This window comes from Poecilia mexicana, unplaced genomic scaffold (genome assembly GCF_051168715.1).
Source record: "Poecilia mexicana isolate PSO_F unplaced genomic scaffold, ASM5116871v1 scaffold_12, whole genome shotgun sequence".
Lineage (NCBI taxonomy): Eukaryota > Metazoa > Chordata > Actinopteri > Cyprinodontiformes > Poeciliidae > Poecilia > Poecilia mexicana.
The window spans coordinates 25,147,103-25,163,721 of NW_028263381.1; the positions used below are offsets into that span (position 1 = coordinate 25,147,103).

General features: G+C 42.8%; 3 protein-coding genes across 10 annotated transcripts; 1 reads left to right on the forward strand and 2 right to left on the reverse strand.

Moving 5' to 3' along the window:
- Positions 1–899: 899 nt before the first annotated feature.
- Positions 900–7,773, reverse strand: rgs7bpb (regulator of G protein signaling 7 binding protein b). 2 transcript variants are annotated; one of them, XM_015001879.2, is made up of 6 exons: positions 6,561–7,773; positions 6,311–6,483; positions 5,405–5,535; positions 4,143–4,281; positions 4,003–4,073; positions 900–3,328 (listed from the first exon to the last, which is right to left on the reverse strand). In XM_015001879.2, exons 1-6 carry the CDS (start codon positions 6,690–6,692, stop codon positions 3,237–3,239), a joined length of 738 nt encoding a protein of 245 aa, XP_014857365.2. In that variant the 5' UTR covers positions 6,693–7,773; the 3' UTR covers positions 900–3,236. The 2 variants fall into 2 exon arrangements, with proteins under 2 accessions (XP_014857365.2, XP_087867319.1); XM_088011193.1 differs by having other exon boundaries at positions 4,143–4,284.
- A 129-nt stretch (positions 7,774–7,902) lies between these two features.
- On the reverse strand, positions 7,903–13,697 carry rnf180b (ring finger protein 180b). Of its 7 annotated transcripts, none has more exons than XM_088011191.1 (9): positions 13,605–13,697; positions 13,016–13,080; positions 12,749–12,850; positions 12,177–12,263; positions 11,595–11,930; positions 9,995–10,150; positions 9,480–9,693; positions 9,280–9,405; positions 7,903–8,218 (listed from the first exon to the last, which is right to left on the reverse strand). In XM_088011191.1, exons 3-9 carry the CDS (start codon positions 12,815–12,817, stop codon positions 8,043–8,045), a joined length of 1,164 nt encoding a protein of 387 aa, XP_087867317.1. In that variant the 5' UTR covers positions 12,818–12,850; positions 13,016–13,080; positions 13,605–13,697; the 3' UTR covers positions 7,903–8,042. The 7 variants fall into 7 exon arrangements, with proteins under 7 accessions (XP_087867317.1, XP_014857359.2, XP_087867315.1 ...); XM_015001873.2 differs by having other exon boundaries at positions 11,448–11,930; XM_088011189.1 differs by having other exon boundaries at positions 9,231–9,405; positions 11,448–11,930.
- Positions 13,698–14,792: 1,095 nt separating this feature from the next.
- On the forward strand, positions 14,793–16,352 carry LOC106926772 (5-hydroxytryptamine receptor 1A-beta-like). Its single transcript, XM_015001876.2, has one exon. The coding sequence runs from the start codon at positions 14,958–14,960 to the stop codon at positions 16,212–16,214; it is 1,257 nt and encodes a 418-aa protein (XP_014857362.2). The 5' UTR covers positions 14,793–14,957; the 3' UTR covers positions 16,215–16,352.
- The last annotated feature ends 267 nt before the right edge of the window (positions 16,353–16,619 follow it).

Consider the following 16,619-nt stretch of genomic DNA (forward strand, 5'->3'; position numbering starts at 1 on the left):
CCGACGAGTCCAAAATCCGATGCGAGATTCATCCGTGCTGCAGTGAATCCGTCTCTCTTTATAGATATCTCCCTCTTCTTCCTCACATCGTGTCTTTAGGAAACTATCAAAACAAAAACGGAAGATTTGGGATGTATCTTACTTTTGACAGAGTGAAAGAATATAAATAATAGTCTTTACCACCTGTGTAAAAACTTTGCCGGTGAATGTTATAACACATAATATAAGTTTTATAATATGTGTTATACTGTTTCATTTCTAATATAGGCCCTTGTGTCAGATAATCTAAGTCAGTGTTAGAGAATAATTAAATTTTCTAGATTTACGGAATCTCAGTCAGCCTTCATAGCGGGGCTGAACCCGTATTACACCAAGCACTGTAGCTAATATTAGCTGGTATCTCGCCGGTGGACATAAATACAGTAAAGTAATATTCTAATCACAATATATACACAATAATATGTCCATCTTACTTGTGAAATGTTGACTGTGGAGCCCTCAAATCAATAATCCATTGATCCGAACAACAATATCCCTCAGTGCTGAGGCATCTTCTGCTGTTTTGATTGAGCAAAGTAGGAGGGTATACCGCTCCAAGATGGCCGCCGTATTTCCTGCGCCGGAGCGGCCCATGAGGCGTCTATGCTTTATGTCTATGGGTTGAACTCATTTTAAATAACGTATTAGAATATAAATTATATTTGCGCTTTATTTTGGACCCTAAATCTTCTTCAGAACCGCTTTTAGGCTGACTGCTCTGAGGAAACGTATATATTAGGTTACAACTTAAAGTATTTCTGAATTTAATTTGTTATTTTAGTATTTAGCTAATCCTAATTCCTGATGAATATGATGCATGGAACTGATAGAAAAACAACAAAATGATCTTAAAAATGGGATTTTCTTGTATATAAAACTTTATTTTTGTTATAAAATGTCCTAAGCTGTACATTAAGTTCAGCAGTTTCCTCTACTCTGCAGGAGACTTCAACACAGAGGCCTAATCTGAGTCACACACATGCCAAAACAAGACGGACTATTTAAAACATCAGCACAGCGTTACAGTGAAACTGAAAACAAAACACAATCGTTTACAGGTTACGTTACATTCAGTTGCAAAATGGCCCCAGCTGGATGCAAACAGATTATTTCTGTGTTTTTGGTGTATTTTCATTTTAAAAGTGAGGCTTTGTCAAAGTAATGCAAAAACGGAAATATGAGAAGCATTCTTTATATGGAGCTATATTGGGGCCATAAAGTTGGTTCAACAGGAAAAAAGTTAAAACTGTAAGAAAAAGTTTTGAAACTAAAAAATAAATCTTACAATTAAAAAATGTTAAGTTTTTGCAGTTCCAAAATAAATTGGCAGTTTCAAATCTTCTTTTAGTTTCCTTTTTTTTCTTTTAAAACTGAAAAAAATAAGTTTTAGAACAAAAAAAGTTCTAAATTAAATTTCAGATTCAAGGTTTGTTTTCTAGTTCAAGAATTATATATATATATATATATATATATTTCTTTTTGGAAAAAAATAATTTAAAACAGTTTTTGAAAAAAAAATTTCAAGTGCTTTTTCTTTGAAATGTTTTTGTAAATTTTCAAAAAGAAAAAAAATGGCCCCAATTCATATTTTTGTTTAAGGGAAGACTACTGCAGGACATAAAATCACCAATTTGAAAATTAAACAGAAGAAGAAAATGTAAGTGCCATGAATGCGGAGCAGTTCTGCACGCTAATCGTCTGTGTCTGCGCTAACTGGACTCAACAAATATGGCGAGAGCTTTGGGAGAGAATGGCCGCCCAACAGATGATGTCATCAGAGCAGAGCTCCGCCCACTTGGTGAGGAACGTCCCGCCAATAGAAACACTCCCACCGTGGCTAAAACCAAACCAGACATTAGAGTGAGATCTGACAATGGAGAAGGAGCGTAGAGATCTTTATATCCTGTGAACACCACAACTACAAACTGCTGTTTTTATCAGGATTTTATGTGACAGACCTGAACAGCAGAGTTCAGACGTTGTGAAGAGGAAGGAAAATGAAAAGTGAAGAAGCACAAACCTACTGAGATATGGAGAGCAGAGCAGAGAGGAGGCCGATCTCAGGGTGTTTTCACACCACAGTCCCGTACACTCAGTCCGATTTGGGACCAAAACTGCAACATCTGTTACATTTCAGATTTCCAGCTGCTGCTGTTCTCTTCCTCACTGCACTAAGTCAAACGATCCAAACTGTTTAAGCAACCTGTTCGCCTCCTCACCTGTGGGGGCGCTGCACTAACAACCACAGAGAAAACCTCTGAAGAAGACACTGAATGCAACTTTTTCCTTCATGAAATGGAAACAAAAAATGGATTAGCGCCAGATTTTAGCAGCTGGAGGATTTCTCGAGTCATCTCTCCCGCTAACAGTAGTGAACATATTTGTTTTGGTTGTATTTACCCAGAATGCCCTGCGCTGTAGTCCACTTCCTACTTGTGGATAGATCTCCGGTCTGCTTGCTGTTCACATATGCATTCAAGGAGTTCACTTTAACCAAACCTTGGTTTGCACGCGGACCAGACTTCACTGTTTTGGTCTCACCTCTCCAACCGAACTGGACTTTCTAGTCAAACGGACTGGAGTTTATTAAACTACAAAGCTAACTGTAAAGATGTTATTTTCCTTCCTTTTCACGACTATGACCGCCTGCTGAATCATCCACGGTGGTTTAGGGGGAGCGATGTGAATCCCCCTTCAAGGCACCGTTAGCATCAGATTCTTTTTAACACTTTTATGACATTTTTCATGCATGTTTCAGTTTCTGCACCGACCGGTTCAGGCAGAAAAAAGCAGATTTTCCAAAGTTTATCACCGACAACATCGAAGCGATAAAAATATACTTTAAAAACGGAGATGATTAAGATTCAGAAGCAGCTTTTCTTCTTTTCCTCTCTTCTCTCTGTACATGAACGCGGCGTAACGTGGAGGACTTGCTTTGTCACGTCACACAGACCAGAAGACGAATGAGACTTGGACACGATGTGGAGCCATGGGAGAAGCACAGTGAGGCAGCTGCATAGCCTGGACATTTACAGGGTCAGAAACCGAACAAATCTGACGTCTCAAAGACCCGCTTCCCAATAAAACACCAAGCTTAAACATTCTGGAGCTCTTGAGGAAACCCAAGATTACAATTGTAGTTTGAAGAGATGAAGTGAGATGTGAGTGGGGGCTGGAGTAAAGGTTGCTGTCGATCCTCAGCCCGACACCATGCAGCAGAGTCCGGGGAAGCGCCTCTTCCTCTGCCGGACCAGCGGCTGGGGAGTCAGGTTCAACAAGCTGCTGTCGTCTGGAACGGGTCAGAACATCCAGAGGTCACATGACGAGCGCAACGCTTTAGCTGATGGCTAAATGTTTCAGATCGACAAACCGGTTTCAGAGTTAGGGTTCAGTTTTGTTTTACCAGCCTCGGGTCTGATTTACTGTCAGATCTGCAGAATCAGAAAATCAGCTAAACTGAATCTGTCTGACAGGATGAAGTAGGCAGAAGGCAGAGATGGGCACTGCTAGCTAAAAGGGTAGCTGCGCTAACCCCACACACTGACCATAAACAGTAGTTTCACTAAAGCTAAAGCGCTACAACAACATGGTGGGAGCTAATAAATATGGTATTTAGTAGAAGCTAATGCCAAAGCACTACATTAGCATAGTATTTAGTGAAAGCTAACCCTAAAGCTCTACACTAACCTGGTATTTAATGGCTGCTAATGCTAACCTGCCGTACCAACCTGGTATTTAGCAGAAGCTAATGCTTGTCAAGTCAAGAGTGCTATAGCCAGTTAGTTTAGGAGTTTTATTTTTGGGACCTTCACATCTTTCGAAGAACAGAAACATTTCCACCATCAAAATGTCCGCCTCATCAAGATCAGTGAGTCCAGAAACATTTTTAAATAATACATGAAACGTTCATGATGGCTTGTCATTCCAAGCAGAGCTTTTCAGTGACTCTACAGCTGGACGTACCTTGATTTTTCAGCGGCAGCGGCATCGTCTCCCTGAGTTTGCTGAGTAGGTTTCTCATCTCTTTCATGTCTCTGCCAGTAGAAACGCATTGGGATGAGTCACGTGGTAAAACAGAAAACAGAAGAAGAACAGAGCAGCACCTCTCTATGTTGTCGATATCCGTCCCCACCAGCCACGTCTCCTGAGGGTAATCGATGGGAGACGATGACCGGTCCTCCAGGATGGGAACGTCCGAGCTCTCGTCCATCCGGAAGTCGACTCTGGGCTCCGAGTCGGTTCCTGCTGGGAGGAAAACCCACAAATAAAGCAACAACACAGACCTGCTGTCTGCCTCCAGGAGGATCAGAGTTTCACTTAAAGCTTCACTTTTATTTAGAAAAACATGAAGAAAAAGTATCTTAATAATTTAATCAACTCTCTGCTGCCATCTGGTGGTCAGAGAGGCAACAATCCTATGATCTCAAACATGTTTGATAAAATCAAACAGCAGCAGACCTGCAGCGTGGAGGCGAACGTTCTCTTCACCACCGAATCGCTCACAACGTGTGGTTTAATTATCAAAATATGTTAAACAAAATGCATTTTAGTGGCTAATATTTAGTTTAAATCCATGAAATAAGAGCTGTAGTTAGCTATTAGCAGTGGGACACTTCGCTAAGGCGCTAATAGCAGAGCTAATTTTTCATTTAGTGCATTAGCAGTTTTGATAATTTTGAAAACGTTTAGCGCAGTTAGCTTCTCATAAATTCATCTCATATCCTGTTTAGGAGATTAACTGTTGAACAGAGTTGGGTAACTGGTTACATTTACTTAGTAACTTTTAAAAAATATAAACTTTTAGGAGTATTTTTACTTCTACTTAACTAATTTCATAATGAACTATTTCTACTCTTGAGTAAAATTTCTGGATTTTCTACCCACTGAATGAAAAACATGTCTTAACCAAAAATCCAGCAGTTTTTGTTAAAGCTTAAGAAGTCTTTTAGTTTTTGTTGAATTTTTGTCATTCTGGTCTTTAAAATACCTAAATTTTCACATAACTTTATATTTTAGTCCATCTGATGATGTAAATTCTAAATATTAAATGATCAATAATTTGATCATTTACTCAGGACTTGAGGAGAATTTTTACCAAATAGGTTTTTAGTTTGAACTTTAGTAAAAATATTTTGAAGTAGTTCTACTCTAACTGGAATATAATGTTTGGGTAATTTACACACATTGATGATGTAAAACATCAACTTTAGCATTAGTTAGCACTTTAGCGTTAGCAGAACTGATGTTTATAATTACTGCTGTAGGGTTGGAGCAGCTAGCATTTCAGCTAGCGGTGCCTCTGGTTATGAGAAAACGTCTAAACTTCAAAATAAGTCATAAAAGTGTTTCTGTTTTAGTGCTGTACCTTTCCTGTGCAGCTGCAGAACCCCCAGCAGGCACATGGACTTGAGCATCTCGGTTATGAACATCTCCAGGCAGCACTGCAGCTGGATGAAGAGCCGGCAGATTTCAGGATGGATCTGTCCGTCCTCCGGCCTGCAGGAGACAAGATGGATGAGGATGTTCACAGACGGAGCTCCAGATTTAGACTCACTAATGCATCAGGAGGAAAAGTGATCATAAAAACCCAGTAAACTGTGGAACTGAAACTGTTACACACTTCATCAATTTGTGGCATAATTTGCTAAAAGAATATAATGTTTGTTTTCTTTTATGAGTTTTCTGAAATTCAATAATGTGTTTTAGAAAATACACATAAAGTAATCTGCTGCTTTGTTTTTAATAAGGCTTTATGGATAAAGTTTTTCTACCTTCACTGTTGACAGGAAATTTAATATTTATTTTTGTGCAAGTTTCATCTTGTTTGTATTCTGTGTTTTCTCTCTTCATTTTGACTTGTGTATGGAATAGTAAAAAAGACAGATAATAAATAACTTTCATTCTGATTATTTTGTATTTTTATTTTAAAAAATGATAAACTGCTTTTTTTCTTTGTTGCTATAGATGTTTTATTCTGGATATTTAAAATGCCTTCCTTTTTTATTTTTACAAAATTTAAGTTTCTTGGTCTTTGAGACTGTGAACTTCCAATAATACAAATAATATCTCACCTCTATTTGTAATCTTGAAGTAATACATTACAACAATATCAATATCAAAACAACAATATCATAATTTATCGCAATAATTCCTGGAACAATTTATAGTCCAGGAAAATGTAACAATAATAAATCAGAATTTATTTTTTTTTGTTTTCACTTTAAGCCAAAGCGGTAAAATGCTGCTCCATGTTCCTGCGGTTTGTGTTTACCCTGATCCAGAGATGATGGCCAGGTCCTGGTGCGCGGCCCGGGCCATGGAGCATCCTTTGGACCGGGTTTGGTGCATCTGAGCCCGCAGAGACGGACAGTCCACCGAGATCTCCCCGACAGAAATGACCTGCTCCCGGTACAGAGCCACCAGCGTGTTGAACTCCTGCACCGTCTGGAAACCGACACCAGTAAAGGAGGACAAATCACGAACAGAGCGGGTTTCATTTATTTTAATGTCTTTCTACCCACCATCCTGCTGTCGTCCACCGCCGCCTCCGTGCTCTCCCGCCGCTCCGGATCCGCCTGCGCCCCCTTGCTGATGGGGAAGATGCTCCCTGCGGATCTTGGGCGCTTTTTCCGCCCGTACGGTGCGGAACACATGCATGCACCCCCTCCGCCGGAGCCCACCCAGAGAGAGGCACCCCAAAATAAAAATATCCAAAAAGATCCAACAAAATGAATCAGATCAGGCGGATGAGAGCCCGGCTCGGAGGGCCTCCCTTCCCCGGCTGTAAGCGCTGGTTTCCCGGGGAAACAGGAGCTGGTGTCCGGCCGATGGGAGCCCCAGCAGCCGCTTCTGCATCCCAGCCGAGATGGAGTCACCTTCAGCCGCCTGTGAAGGCCGACAGGAGGGGGAGGCTGTGCGGCTTCCGCCTCTGCCTCACGTGTGAAGGAGCCAACAGCAAAACAAGTCGTCACCTCGGAAAGAGATTAACCGTTTAACGACGTGAGCATGAACGGATGAAAACACTCACACACACACACACCAACAGGGTTTAAATGTAAAAAACATCAACATGTTTTAGTTTAAATGGATGAGAATGATAGTTTCAGCTCTTTATGGGGCGCAGTTTGAAAAGTAAGAGCAATAATGTGAGGAATTGAATAAAAATTAGTTTTTCAAAGTCAGTTTGACCAAGTTATTCATTCATTCATCACAGTTTAAAACTATACATCTAATGAGCAAGATAAATATTTAGTTATCAAGTTTGATGCTTAAATATTTAGTTTGAGGTTAAATATTTAGCTAGCCAAGCATTTAGTTACAATGCTAATAATATATTGAAACTAAATATTTAGTTTGAAGCTAAATTTTGTAAGTTAAATATTTAGTCTAAAAAATATTAGCAGGTTAAATATTTAGTTAAATAAATCTACTCAGGTTTTTAGTTAGAAAGCAAATTAAGTTTTAAGCTAAATATTTTGTTAGCAAGTTAAATATTTAGTCTTCCAACTAAATTTAGTTAGACTTGGTTTGGTACTTTAACAAACCCTTTGAACAACCTGTTCCCCTCCTGGCCTGTGGGGGCGCTGCACCAAGAACCACTGAAGGAAACGACACAAAAACATCTGAAGACACTGAGAGCAACTTCCTTCTTTATGAAACGTAAATAAAAACATAGTAATATCAGATTTTAGGGTTTGTCGAATTTCTCTTTAGTTCTTGGTAAAAACCACTAGCCGTTTCTCCCGCTAGCGCTAAGCTAACGTGTTTGTTTTGGTTGGATTTATCTGTACTTCTGAGGACACAGGAACAATGACTCAGCACAACAAAAGGTGGAAAAACCCAGAAAACATGAAAACTGTCTCAGTCCTTGAAAAGTCGAGAAATTTATTTTACAAGAAGTTGGAACCGTTTCGTTCAGCACCTTTCTGAGGTTCTGCAGGATCTGAAAAGCCTCTCAAGTTCATAAATTATGTGCAAATTAAAAGCAGGTCATGTGCAGAAGCTCATGTGAGTAAAGTGAAGAAGAACCCGGCGAGGTAGAGGAGCAGCACCACGGAGATGACGAAGAGGATGATGAGCGTGGCGAAGGGCAGCTGAGGAAGGCCCTGAGCGCTGAGGTCAAAGGGTCGTTGAGTTAGGTGCCAGCGTCGCCACGCGGCCTCGGCGCTTCGCCCATGACCTGCAGCACAACAGAGCAGAGGTCAGAGGTCACCAGACAAAATGATCTACAGAAATATATTCACAGATCAGCTGAACGTTAAACTGCTCTATGATAGACGTTTTATTCAGATTATCAATATTTTAGTTGTTCTCAAGACTAAATATATGAAACTTAGTTTATGACTCTTTTCTATTCAGCTATTGGCTCCAGATAAACAACATAACATTTTAAAACTAAAGTCATGGTTCTACCTGCTCACAAATAAACTGAGCATTTTAATTAAATCATTTTTAAAAACAAAGAATTTAGTTTGAGCAACAAAATCAGGATTGGAGTTATTTATTTTAAAACGGTCACTATAGTTAGCAAAGTTTTATATATATATATATATATATATATAAAATTTATTATTAAGATAGATATTAAGGATTAATCTGACCTTATTGTGAGCAATAAAATAAGATAAATACTTTTAAACTGGGAGCTCTTTGGGAAAACAGGTGTGACGTGTAATGACACATCTGAGCCACCAGGGGCAGCAAAGCTTCAGTGTATTATATTTAAATGGAGGCCATTTTGTCTCGCCGAACAACAACAAAACTCTTAATGCCACAGAAACAGGCCTGGTGTCTGATTATGTTTTGGACAAATTAGTGTTTGAAAATGTCAGAATTTAGGGATTTTTGTGGTTTTTGTTTTGTGTGCAGAGGAAAAGAGATTCTGACTCCTGTGTTTTAATTTCATATTTTCCAACAACTTGATCCCAACATGGAGTCACATTCAGAGCCCCGTTGGGGCGAGTGTGGTGGAAAAACAACATTTTATCTACAAACATAGAGAAAACTCATCACTACAAACGAGGAACTCCTCTACAGCTCTGATTGGTTCTGACACTGTTAGGAAGATGAACTAAAGGAGGAGCCATTTTGGAAATCAGGCTTCTGAAAATGAGCCTAAAACCAGAGATATTAATTACTGACCCAGCCAGGTGGGTGTTTTAGGGGTTGGAATCAAATAAAAATACAAAAACCTGCTAACTATGACACAGCAGTTTGAGTTAAAAGTGAAAATGCCCTGACAGCACAGGAAGCGGCTCTGCTCCCGGGAGCTGGGCAGCGGCCAGCGGGCGCTCGGCGAGTTCTGGAAGTTCTGCCTGCGCGTCGCCCAGACCTTCGGGAACAGAGTCTTGGCCCGGTGGTCGAGCTCTGAGGGAGGAAGAGCAGCGGGTCAGAACCGGAGGGAGGGCTCAGTCTCAGATTGTGACCCGCCGGGCGCCGACCTCTGTGGAAGCCGGTGTTGGCGATGAGGCGGCGGCAGAGCGGGCAGGGCGTGTGGGCGGCGCGGTTCCGGGCCAGGCGCCGCAGGCACGGCTCGCAGAAGACGTGAGCGCAGGGCAGGCAGCTGCGGGGCCGGAAGAAAACGTCCAGACACACGGCGCAGGTCAGACCGTCCCGGTCCACGTCCTCACCGGCCAGAGGACGGGCTGGGGACGACTGGGACACACAGGTCAGAGGTCAGAGGAGGGAAACCGACAACCTGCAGAGACTCTGGACTTTCTCTACTCATCGATTTTCCTCATTCATCTCAGTAAATCAGATCAAACCAACAGTAAATAATAAACATTATTCAGATATTAAGCCGCGTTTTATTGATCTGGAGTCATTTTATAACCTAAACATGTTTTAATCGTCGTATTTAACAGAAACACGGCTGCAGTCTGAGTTACAGACTGAAATCAATCAACTTTTTAATAATAATCTAATTTATTGCAGCGTGGCCCCTGCTCTTCCTCACCGGCTCCTCCTCCTCTTCCTCCTGCAGCTGGCTCTGCAGCCATCTCTCTCTCCTCCTCTGCTTCCTCCTCTGACTCTTCAGTCGGTTCTGGTCCGTTTTGCTCAGTCTGATCCGGGCCAAGGAGCTCAGAACCACGGGGCCCTGAGAGGACGACACCTGGTCAGGAGAGAGCCAGAACTGGGTCAGAACCGGACCAGAACCGGGTCAAAACCAGGTCAGAACCGGGTCAGAACCGGGTCAAAATCGGGTCAGAACCAGGTCAGAACCGGGTCAGAACAGGGTCAAAATCAGGTCAGAACCGGGTCAGAACCGGGTCAGAACCGGGTCAAAATCAGGTCAGAACCAGGTCAGAACCGGGTCAGAACCGGGTCAAAATCAGGTCAGAACCGGGTCAGAACCGGGTCAAAATCAGGTCAGAACCAGGTCAGAACCGGGTCAAAATCAGGTCAGAACCAGGTCAGAACCGGGTCAGAACCGGGTCAAAATCAGGTCAGAACCGGGTCAGAACCGGGTCAAAATCAGGTCAGAACCAGGTCAGAACCGGGTCAAAATCAGGTCAGAACCGGGTCAAAATCAGGTCAGAACCAGGTCAGAACCGGGTCAGAATCAGGTCAGAACCGGACCAGAACCGGGTCAGAACCGGGTCAGAACCGGGTCAGAACTGGGTCAGAACCGGGTCAGAACTGGGTCAGAATCGGGTCAGAACCGGGTCAGAACCGGTTCCTGTTCTGACCCATCTGGTTCTCCTGAATGGTTAACTGTTTAAAGAAAACAGAGCAGCGTCCTGCGTCTCTCTGTCGTTTCCTGCTAATTCATGCTGTGGAGTTTTGCCACTCAAAGTGGCAGCAGGTTGGAGCTACAACTGAGAGTTTCAGTCATTGAAGACAGAAAAACAGAGAAAATCCACTGAGACACTCACAAATTTCTGAAACTCAATAATCTGAGAGAAAAATCTCAGAAAATTTCAAGAAAAAACTTGAACATTTCTGAGGTTCAGAAGTCGAACATTTTAGATATTTGGGACTCAGAAAATTTCCGCAAGTCTAAAATTTTCAACTGGTGAAACTTTCTGTAAAGCTGTTTGAATTGTCTTGTACATGAAATGGAATTTACAAATAAATTTGCTTTTTTTCTAAAGTCAAGCTAGTTATGCTAGCCTGACTATGACAGCCCTGACATGTAGATGTGCTGTGGAATTTGGTGTGTTTCGGTTCAGTTAAATAAAAATGGTGACCTAAAGACAAACTCTCTGACAGAACATCAGTCGATTTTTAAATTATCTAATCAATCATCGCTGTGTTCAGATGATTGTTTATTTTGGGAACAGATTCTACTGGTGAAAGTAAAACAATCGTCTTTTTTCCCTCCAGTGTTAATTTAACATTAAATAATAACATTCAGTATTAAAAAGTTTCCTGCCAGACTCCAGATTCAATCAGAAAAGTAAACGAACCGCTTCCTCCTGCCGCTCCGCTTCTCCCTCAGAGGTGAAATAAACATCATCTGTTTCCTGAGGCGCTGCAGACGACGATGCTAACGGTGCTAATGATGCTAATCCTGCTGGAGCTCCAGACTCCCAGGGGACGGCGTCGCTCCACACCTCATGATCCGGTTCAGCCTGAAGTTCTGCTTCTCTCCTGACGGACGAGTCCAGCTGCGGTGCGTCCGTGTCTCCGGCGGCACCGTGCTGTGGGGCCCCACCGGCACAGACCGGGCCCAGAGCGGGCTCCTCCTGCTGGGCCTGCGCCGACCCGCGGCCCGTCCTGCGCGGCGGGACGATGAGGAGGCGGGGCTTCTGGTCCAGATCCACGCGGCTGCGGCTGAAGTGGACGGTGGCGTCGCGGCCGCAGGGGCAGCGGTACCGGTTCAGGAAGCTGAAGCCGCCCAGCCGGGACCCACAGTGGAAGCAGTTCAGCTTCCCGGACGTCCAGACGGCCTGAGGACGAGACGGCAGGTTCTGGAAAACTCTACAAACGGTTCTGATCACAGATCAGTGGAGCTCAGCCGACCTGAAGCAACACAGAACTCATGATTCTGCCTCAACCTGGATGACCGTCTGAACGACAACGGTCAGATTTGGTTCACTTCAGGCTGCAGTGTGAACGCAGCCTAAACCTCATGTCAGACATTACATTAAATATTAAATGATGAGAAAAACAAGCAGGAAGAGGAGAAAACCAACCTGCTGAACTGAGGTCCAGATCCACTCTGGTAGATTATCAACATCCATGTGCCAAATACAGCAGGGGCCCGGACCGGAGTCTGCTGCCTGGAGACACAAACTGAGCTTCCAGTAAAACAGAGAGCACTAAAATAAATTCACTTAATGGAAAAACTGCAGTTTTTACACTGGGATGAGGTGGTTTTATAAATGTATCAAAATAAATGTGTCTCATGAAGCTGTAAGGGAAACATATGAGTCACATGATCAACAGCCGGATGTTACTACTGGCAGAAACCACAAAGAAGACAACAACAGGAAGAGGATTTACAACATTCAAAGGAGATGGATGGATAAAAGTGATGGTTGGATTCACTTTAAAAATCAAAACTTGTTTTCCAGAGTTCACAGGAAGTGCCCTATGTCCACTTCTTGGAGTGACTCTCCACATTAATGATGTTACATTAATAAATAACAAAAGTCTGAACTGGATGAAAACACAGAGATGCTGAATGTCTGAGGCTCAGTCCTTACAATGTTCTGTATTCAAATCAAACCAGTTTGATTAAATTTAAATAAAACTCGTTACTGACCGCCACCAAACACTTGGCGTCTCCGACGGCCCTGCGGCAGCGCCTGCAGCGGAGCTTCTTTCCGTTCATCTTCACCCGCCTGGCAGGAGCAGATCAACCCATCTGCTGGTCAGGAGGGACGACAAACCAAACAGGTCAGAGGTCAACGGATTATTAAAAACATCTTCAAAATGATATTTTATTCACTAATTCTGTTCAGAAAGTGAACATTTTTATTGGTTCTGCCTTATAGCTACACTTTTTCCTTCCACTAAACATTCCACTCACCTCCCAGAATCAGCTGTAGGGTGTTGCCATGGAGACGGATGTTAGGGTTTTGTTAACCTCGTGACCTGATCCCAGAAACATGGATTTAGGACTGAAACTGACTGTAAAAAGCACCAAAAGTTCAAAATAATTGATGAAAACTTCCAGGAAACGTCCGGACTGTTGATCTAAACCCACTTAGAGGGTTTTAGAAAAGAATCAGCTTCTTTAAATCTGGAAATATGAGAGATAATTTAATAATTCAAGACTTTTATCACAGCTAAGCTTGTCAAAATGCACCTGCTGATGCTGAAGAAATACTTTCAGAATCAATTTAAAACCATCCAACTGTTTACATTTTTACACAGTTTAACACCCGCATCAGTCTCCATAACACTTCTTTGTATTAATATTACAACTTAGCTGTTATTTTTTCCTCTAAATGTCTCGCTAAAAAAGAAACTAGACCGTTTAAACTGTTAACCTCCAGCTAGCTTCGCTAAAGTTAACCAAATAAGTTTCCCCTCGTTACGGTTTAAAATCCACAGCGAGCTAACTTTTAAAGTGTCGATCTTATATTTTATAATCAGTTTGTCACAGTTAGGCTTACCGTGAGTAACTTTTAAATGTTTAAACGGCCGAGGTGACGAAGTGAGGAGCATTTAAATCCGTTTGTGACAACAGGAAAAGTGAGAATCTACGGGACGGCCGTTGGGCCAAAAATTACGAGAGCGCTCACCGTCCCAAATCTAATAAAGGCGAATATTTTCGCTTCTCTGTGATGATTAAATTTACATTTATCTAGAATGTTACGCCGTTAAATAACGCATTGGAAATTATAGTAACAATAGTGTCCCCCTGCTGGTTTATTTATGTAATTACACTTAGAAAATAGAAAGGTTTGGAGGAAAAAATCAATTTGTATTGACAAAAAAGTGTTGAAAATATAATAATTTACTTATTCACAGTTTGTCATTGTAATAAAAGTTCAGTTGAGATATTTTTTCATTTAGATCAAAGGGTAATAAATAATATAATATAATCCAAGTATCTTCAGTCATTGATATCATAATAATTAGTATAATAATGATAATAGTAATTATCATTATAAATATTTTTAATATTGTTATTACTATTATTATAATATCATATTATTAAAATAATGATAATAATAACAATAGTAACAATTGAGATTAATATTAAAATAGCTTATTAATAATAATACAAAACTAATAATATGATCAAAACTACAATGACATATTATATTACACTATAAAAGTTTAATGTTATTATAATTAATTTAGCTTGAATATTGTTTGAGGTGTATCATTCAGACCAATAGCTTGATATATATAAATTATTATATTATAATAATATAATATTGTAAGTAGTAGTAATAATAGTTATTATTATTGTTATTATTATTATATGTATAATTATCAACATTGTTATTTTACTTCTCTTAATCTTCTAAAATTAACTTATAAATCTTAATTTACAGTCTATAAATTATGAATCCATTTTCTTATCAGACCTAAACATTGTATATTTTATAGTCACCATGCCAACAGCAGGTGGCGCTCTAAGCGCCTCTGATCCGTTTGGTCACCTGGTTCTCTGACCGGTTCTGAAAAGCTGCAATAAAACAAAAACAAAAACTGCTGAATAAAAACAACCAGAGATGAAACCTGGAAGAAAATAAAATGTTCAGTTTCCAGTTTAACAGCTGAAACATTAAGAGGAAACAGAATGGACCAGAACCAGAACCAGAACCAGAACCAGAACCAGAACCGGCCCCATGACGCATTTTCCATCACAGGTATAAATAACGCGCATCATTCTCCGTCAGCAGCCGCGACCTGCAGTCCCTCGCGCTGCTCTGCGCTCCTCCCGCAGTCCGCTATGTGCGCTGATCGGCTGCGCACCGGGCTCCGCTGACACGCTCTGACCGCACCGCGCCACCATGGACGGCACCAACAACACCACAGCCTGGCTCGACTTCCCCAACTCCACCGAACCTGCTGCCGCCGCGGGCGGCGAGGTGACGCTGAGCTCCCAGCTGCTCACCTCCTTCCTGCTCGGCGCGCTCATCCTGTGCGCAGCCTTCGGGAACGGCTGCGTGGTGGCGGCCATCGCGCTGGAGCGCTCCCTGCAGAACGTGGCCAACTACCTGATCGGCTCCCTGGCCGTCACCGACCTGATGGTGTCGGTGCTGGTGCTGCCCATGGCGGCGCTCTACCAGGTTCTGGACCGCTGGACGCTCGGCCCGGTGCCGTGCGACATCTTCATCTCCCTGGACATGGTGTGCTGCACCTCATCCATCCTGCACCTGTGCGCCATCGCGCTGGACCGCTACTGGGCCATCACCGAGCCCATCGACTACATGAAGAAGCGGACGCCGCGGCGAGCCGCGGTTCTGATCAGCGTCACCTGGATAGTCGGGTTCTCCATCTCGGTGCCGCCAATGCTGGTGATGCGCTCCCAGCCGAGCGGCGACGCGGAGGACCGGCACAGCCAGATGGAGTGCAAGATCCGGCAGGACCCGTGGTACACGATATACTCCACGTTCGGCGCGTTTTACATCCCGCTGACGCTGATGCTGGTTCTGTACGGGCGGATTTTCAAAGCGGCGCGGTTCCGGATCAGGAGGACTGTGCGTAAAACCGAGAAGAAGAAAGTGTCCGACTCGTGCCTGGCGCTGTCTCCGGCGCTCTTCCACAAGAAGCCGCTCGGCGACGCGCAGCAGGGCAAGAGCTGGAAGCGCAGCGTGGAGCCGCGGCCGCCGCTTCCGCCGAGCGTCAACGGCGCGGTGAAGCACGCCGACGACGGCGAGTCTCTGGAGATCATCGAGGTGCACAGCAGCTCCAGGGGCCACCTGCCGCTGCCCAACACCCCGAGCTCCGCGCCGCTGTTCGAGAGCCGCCACGAAAAGGCGACGGAAGCCAAGCGGAAGATCGCGCTGGCGCGGGAGCGGAAGACGGTGAAGACGCTGGGCATCATCATGGGCACCTTCATCCTCTGCTGGCTGCCCTTCTTCATCGTGGCGCTGGTGATGCCGTTCTGCCGGGAGTCGTGCTACATGCCCGGCTGGCTGGAGGCCGTCATCAACTGGCTGGGATACTCCAACTCCCTGCTCAACCCGATCATCTACGCTTACTTCAACAAGGACTTCCAGAGCGCCTTCAAGAAAATCATCAAGTGTCATTTCTGCAAACCCTGAATCAGAAACGAACCGGAACCGAGACTCGTGTTGATAATCATCGTTAAATATCTGTAGACTATGCATAGATAAGCTGTGATCGTTGGATTGAGGCTCATGTTCTTGTTCATGTAACGTCCAATAAAAAGATACTTTTTCCACAAACTCAGCTTTTAGGTTGATTTTTATGGAGGAATATTATTGCCATAAGTCAAGAGCACACACTTTCAGTTTGAAAACAGGAACAAATATTAATAACATATAAAATTTTTTCACCTGATAATTTACAAATGTTTTTCTTTTAAAAACATGAAAAAATCATTAAGCTTCAGATCTATAATGATTTAAACTCACACTTCATAATTAGTTTAATTAGAATTATTGTATGCTTAGTTTATTGTTGAGCAGTGAAAAGGTGTGCTAACT

Excerpts from the sequence above, each read along its gene's own strand:
- rnf180b (XM_015001873.2), bottom strand. The coding sequence starts at position 12,817 with ATGAACGGAAAGAAGCTCCGCTGCAGGCGCTGCCGCAGGGCCGTCGGA. Across the intron at positions 9,694-9,994 it reads AGGAAGAGGAGGAGGAGCCG|TCGTCCCCAGCCCGTCCTCT; the intron begins GTGAGGAAGAGC and ends TGTGTGTCCCAG. Across the intron at positions 9,406-9,479 it reads CAACACCGGCTTCCACAGAG|AGCTCGACCACCGGGCCAAG; the intron begins GTCGGCGCCCGG and ends TTCCTCCCTCAG.
- rgs7bpb (XM_088011193.1), bottom strand. The coding sequence starts at position 6,692 with ATGTGTTCCGCACCGTACGGGCGGAAAAAGCGCCCAAGATCCGCAGGG. Across the intron at positions 6,484-6,560 it reads CGGTGGACGACAGCAGGATG|ACGGTGCAGGAGTTCAACAC; the intron begins GTGGGTAGAAAG and ends GTCGGTTTCCAG. Across the intron at positions 4,285-5,404 it reads TCTGCAGCTGCACAGGAAAG|CAGGAACCGACTCGGAGCCC; the intron begins GTACAGCACTAA and ends TTTTCCTCCCAG.
- LOC106926772 (XM_015001876.2), top strand. The coding sequence starts at position 14,958 with ATGGACGGCACCAACAACACCACAGCCTGGCTCGACTTCCCCAACTCC.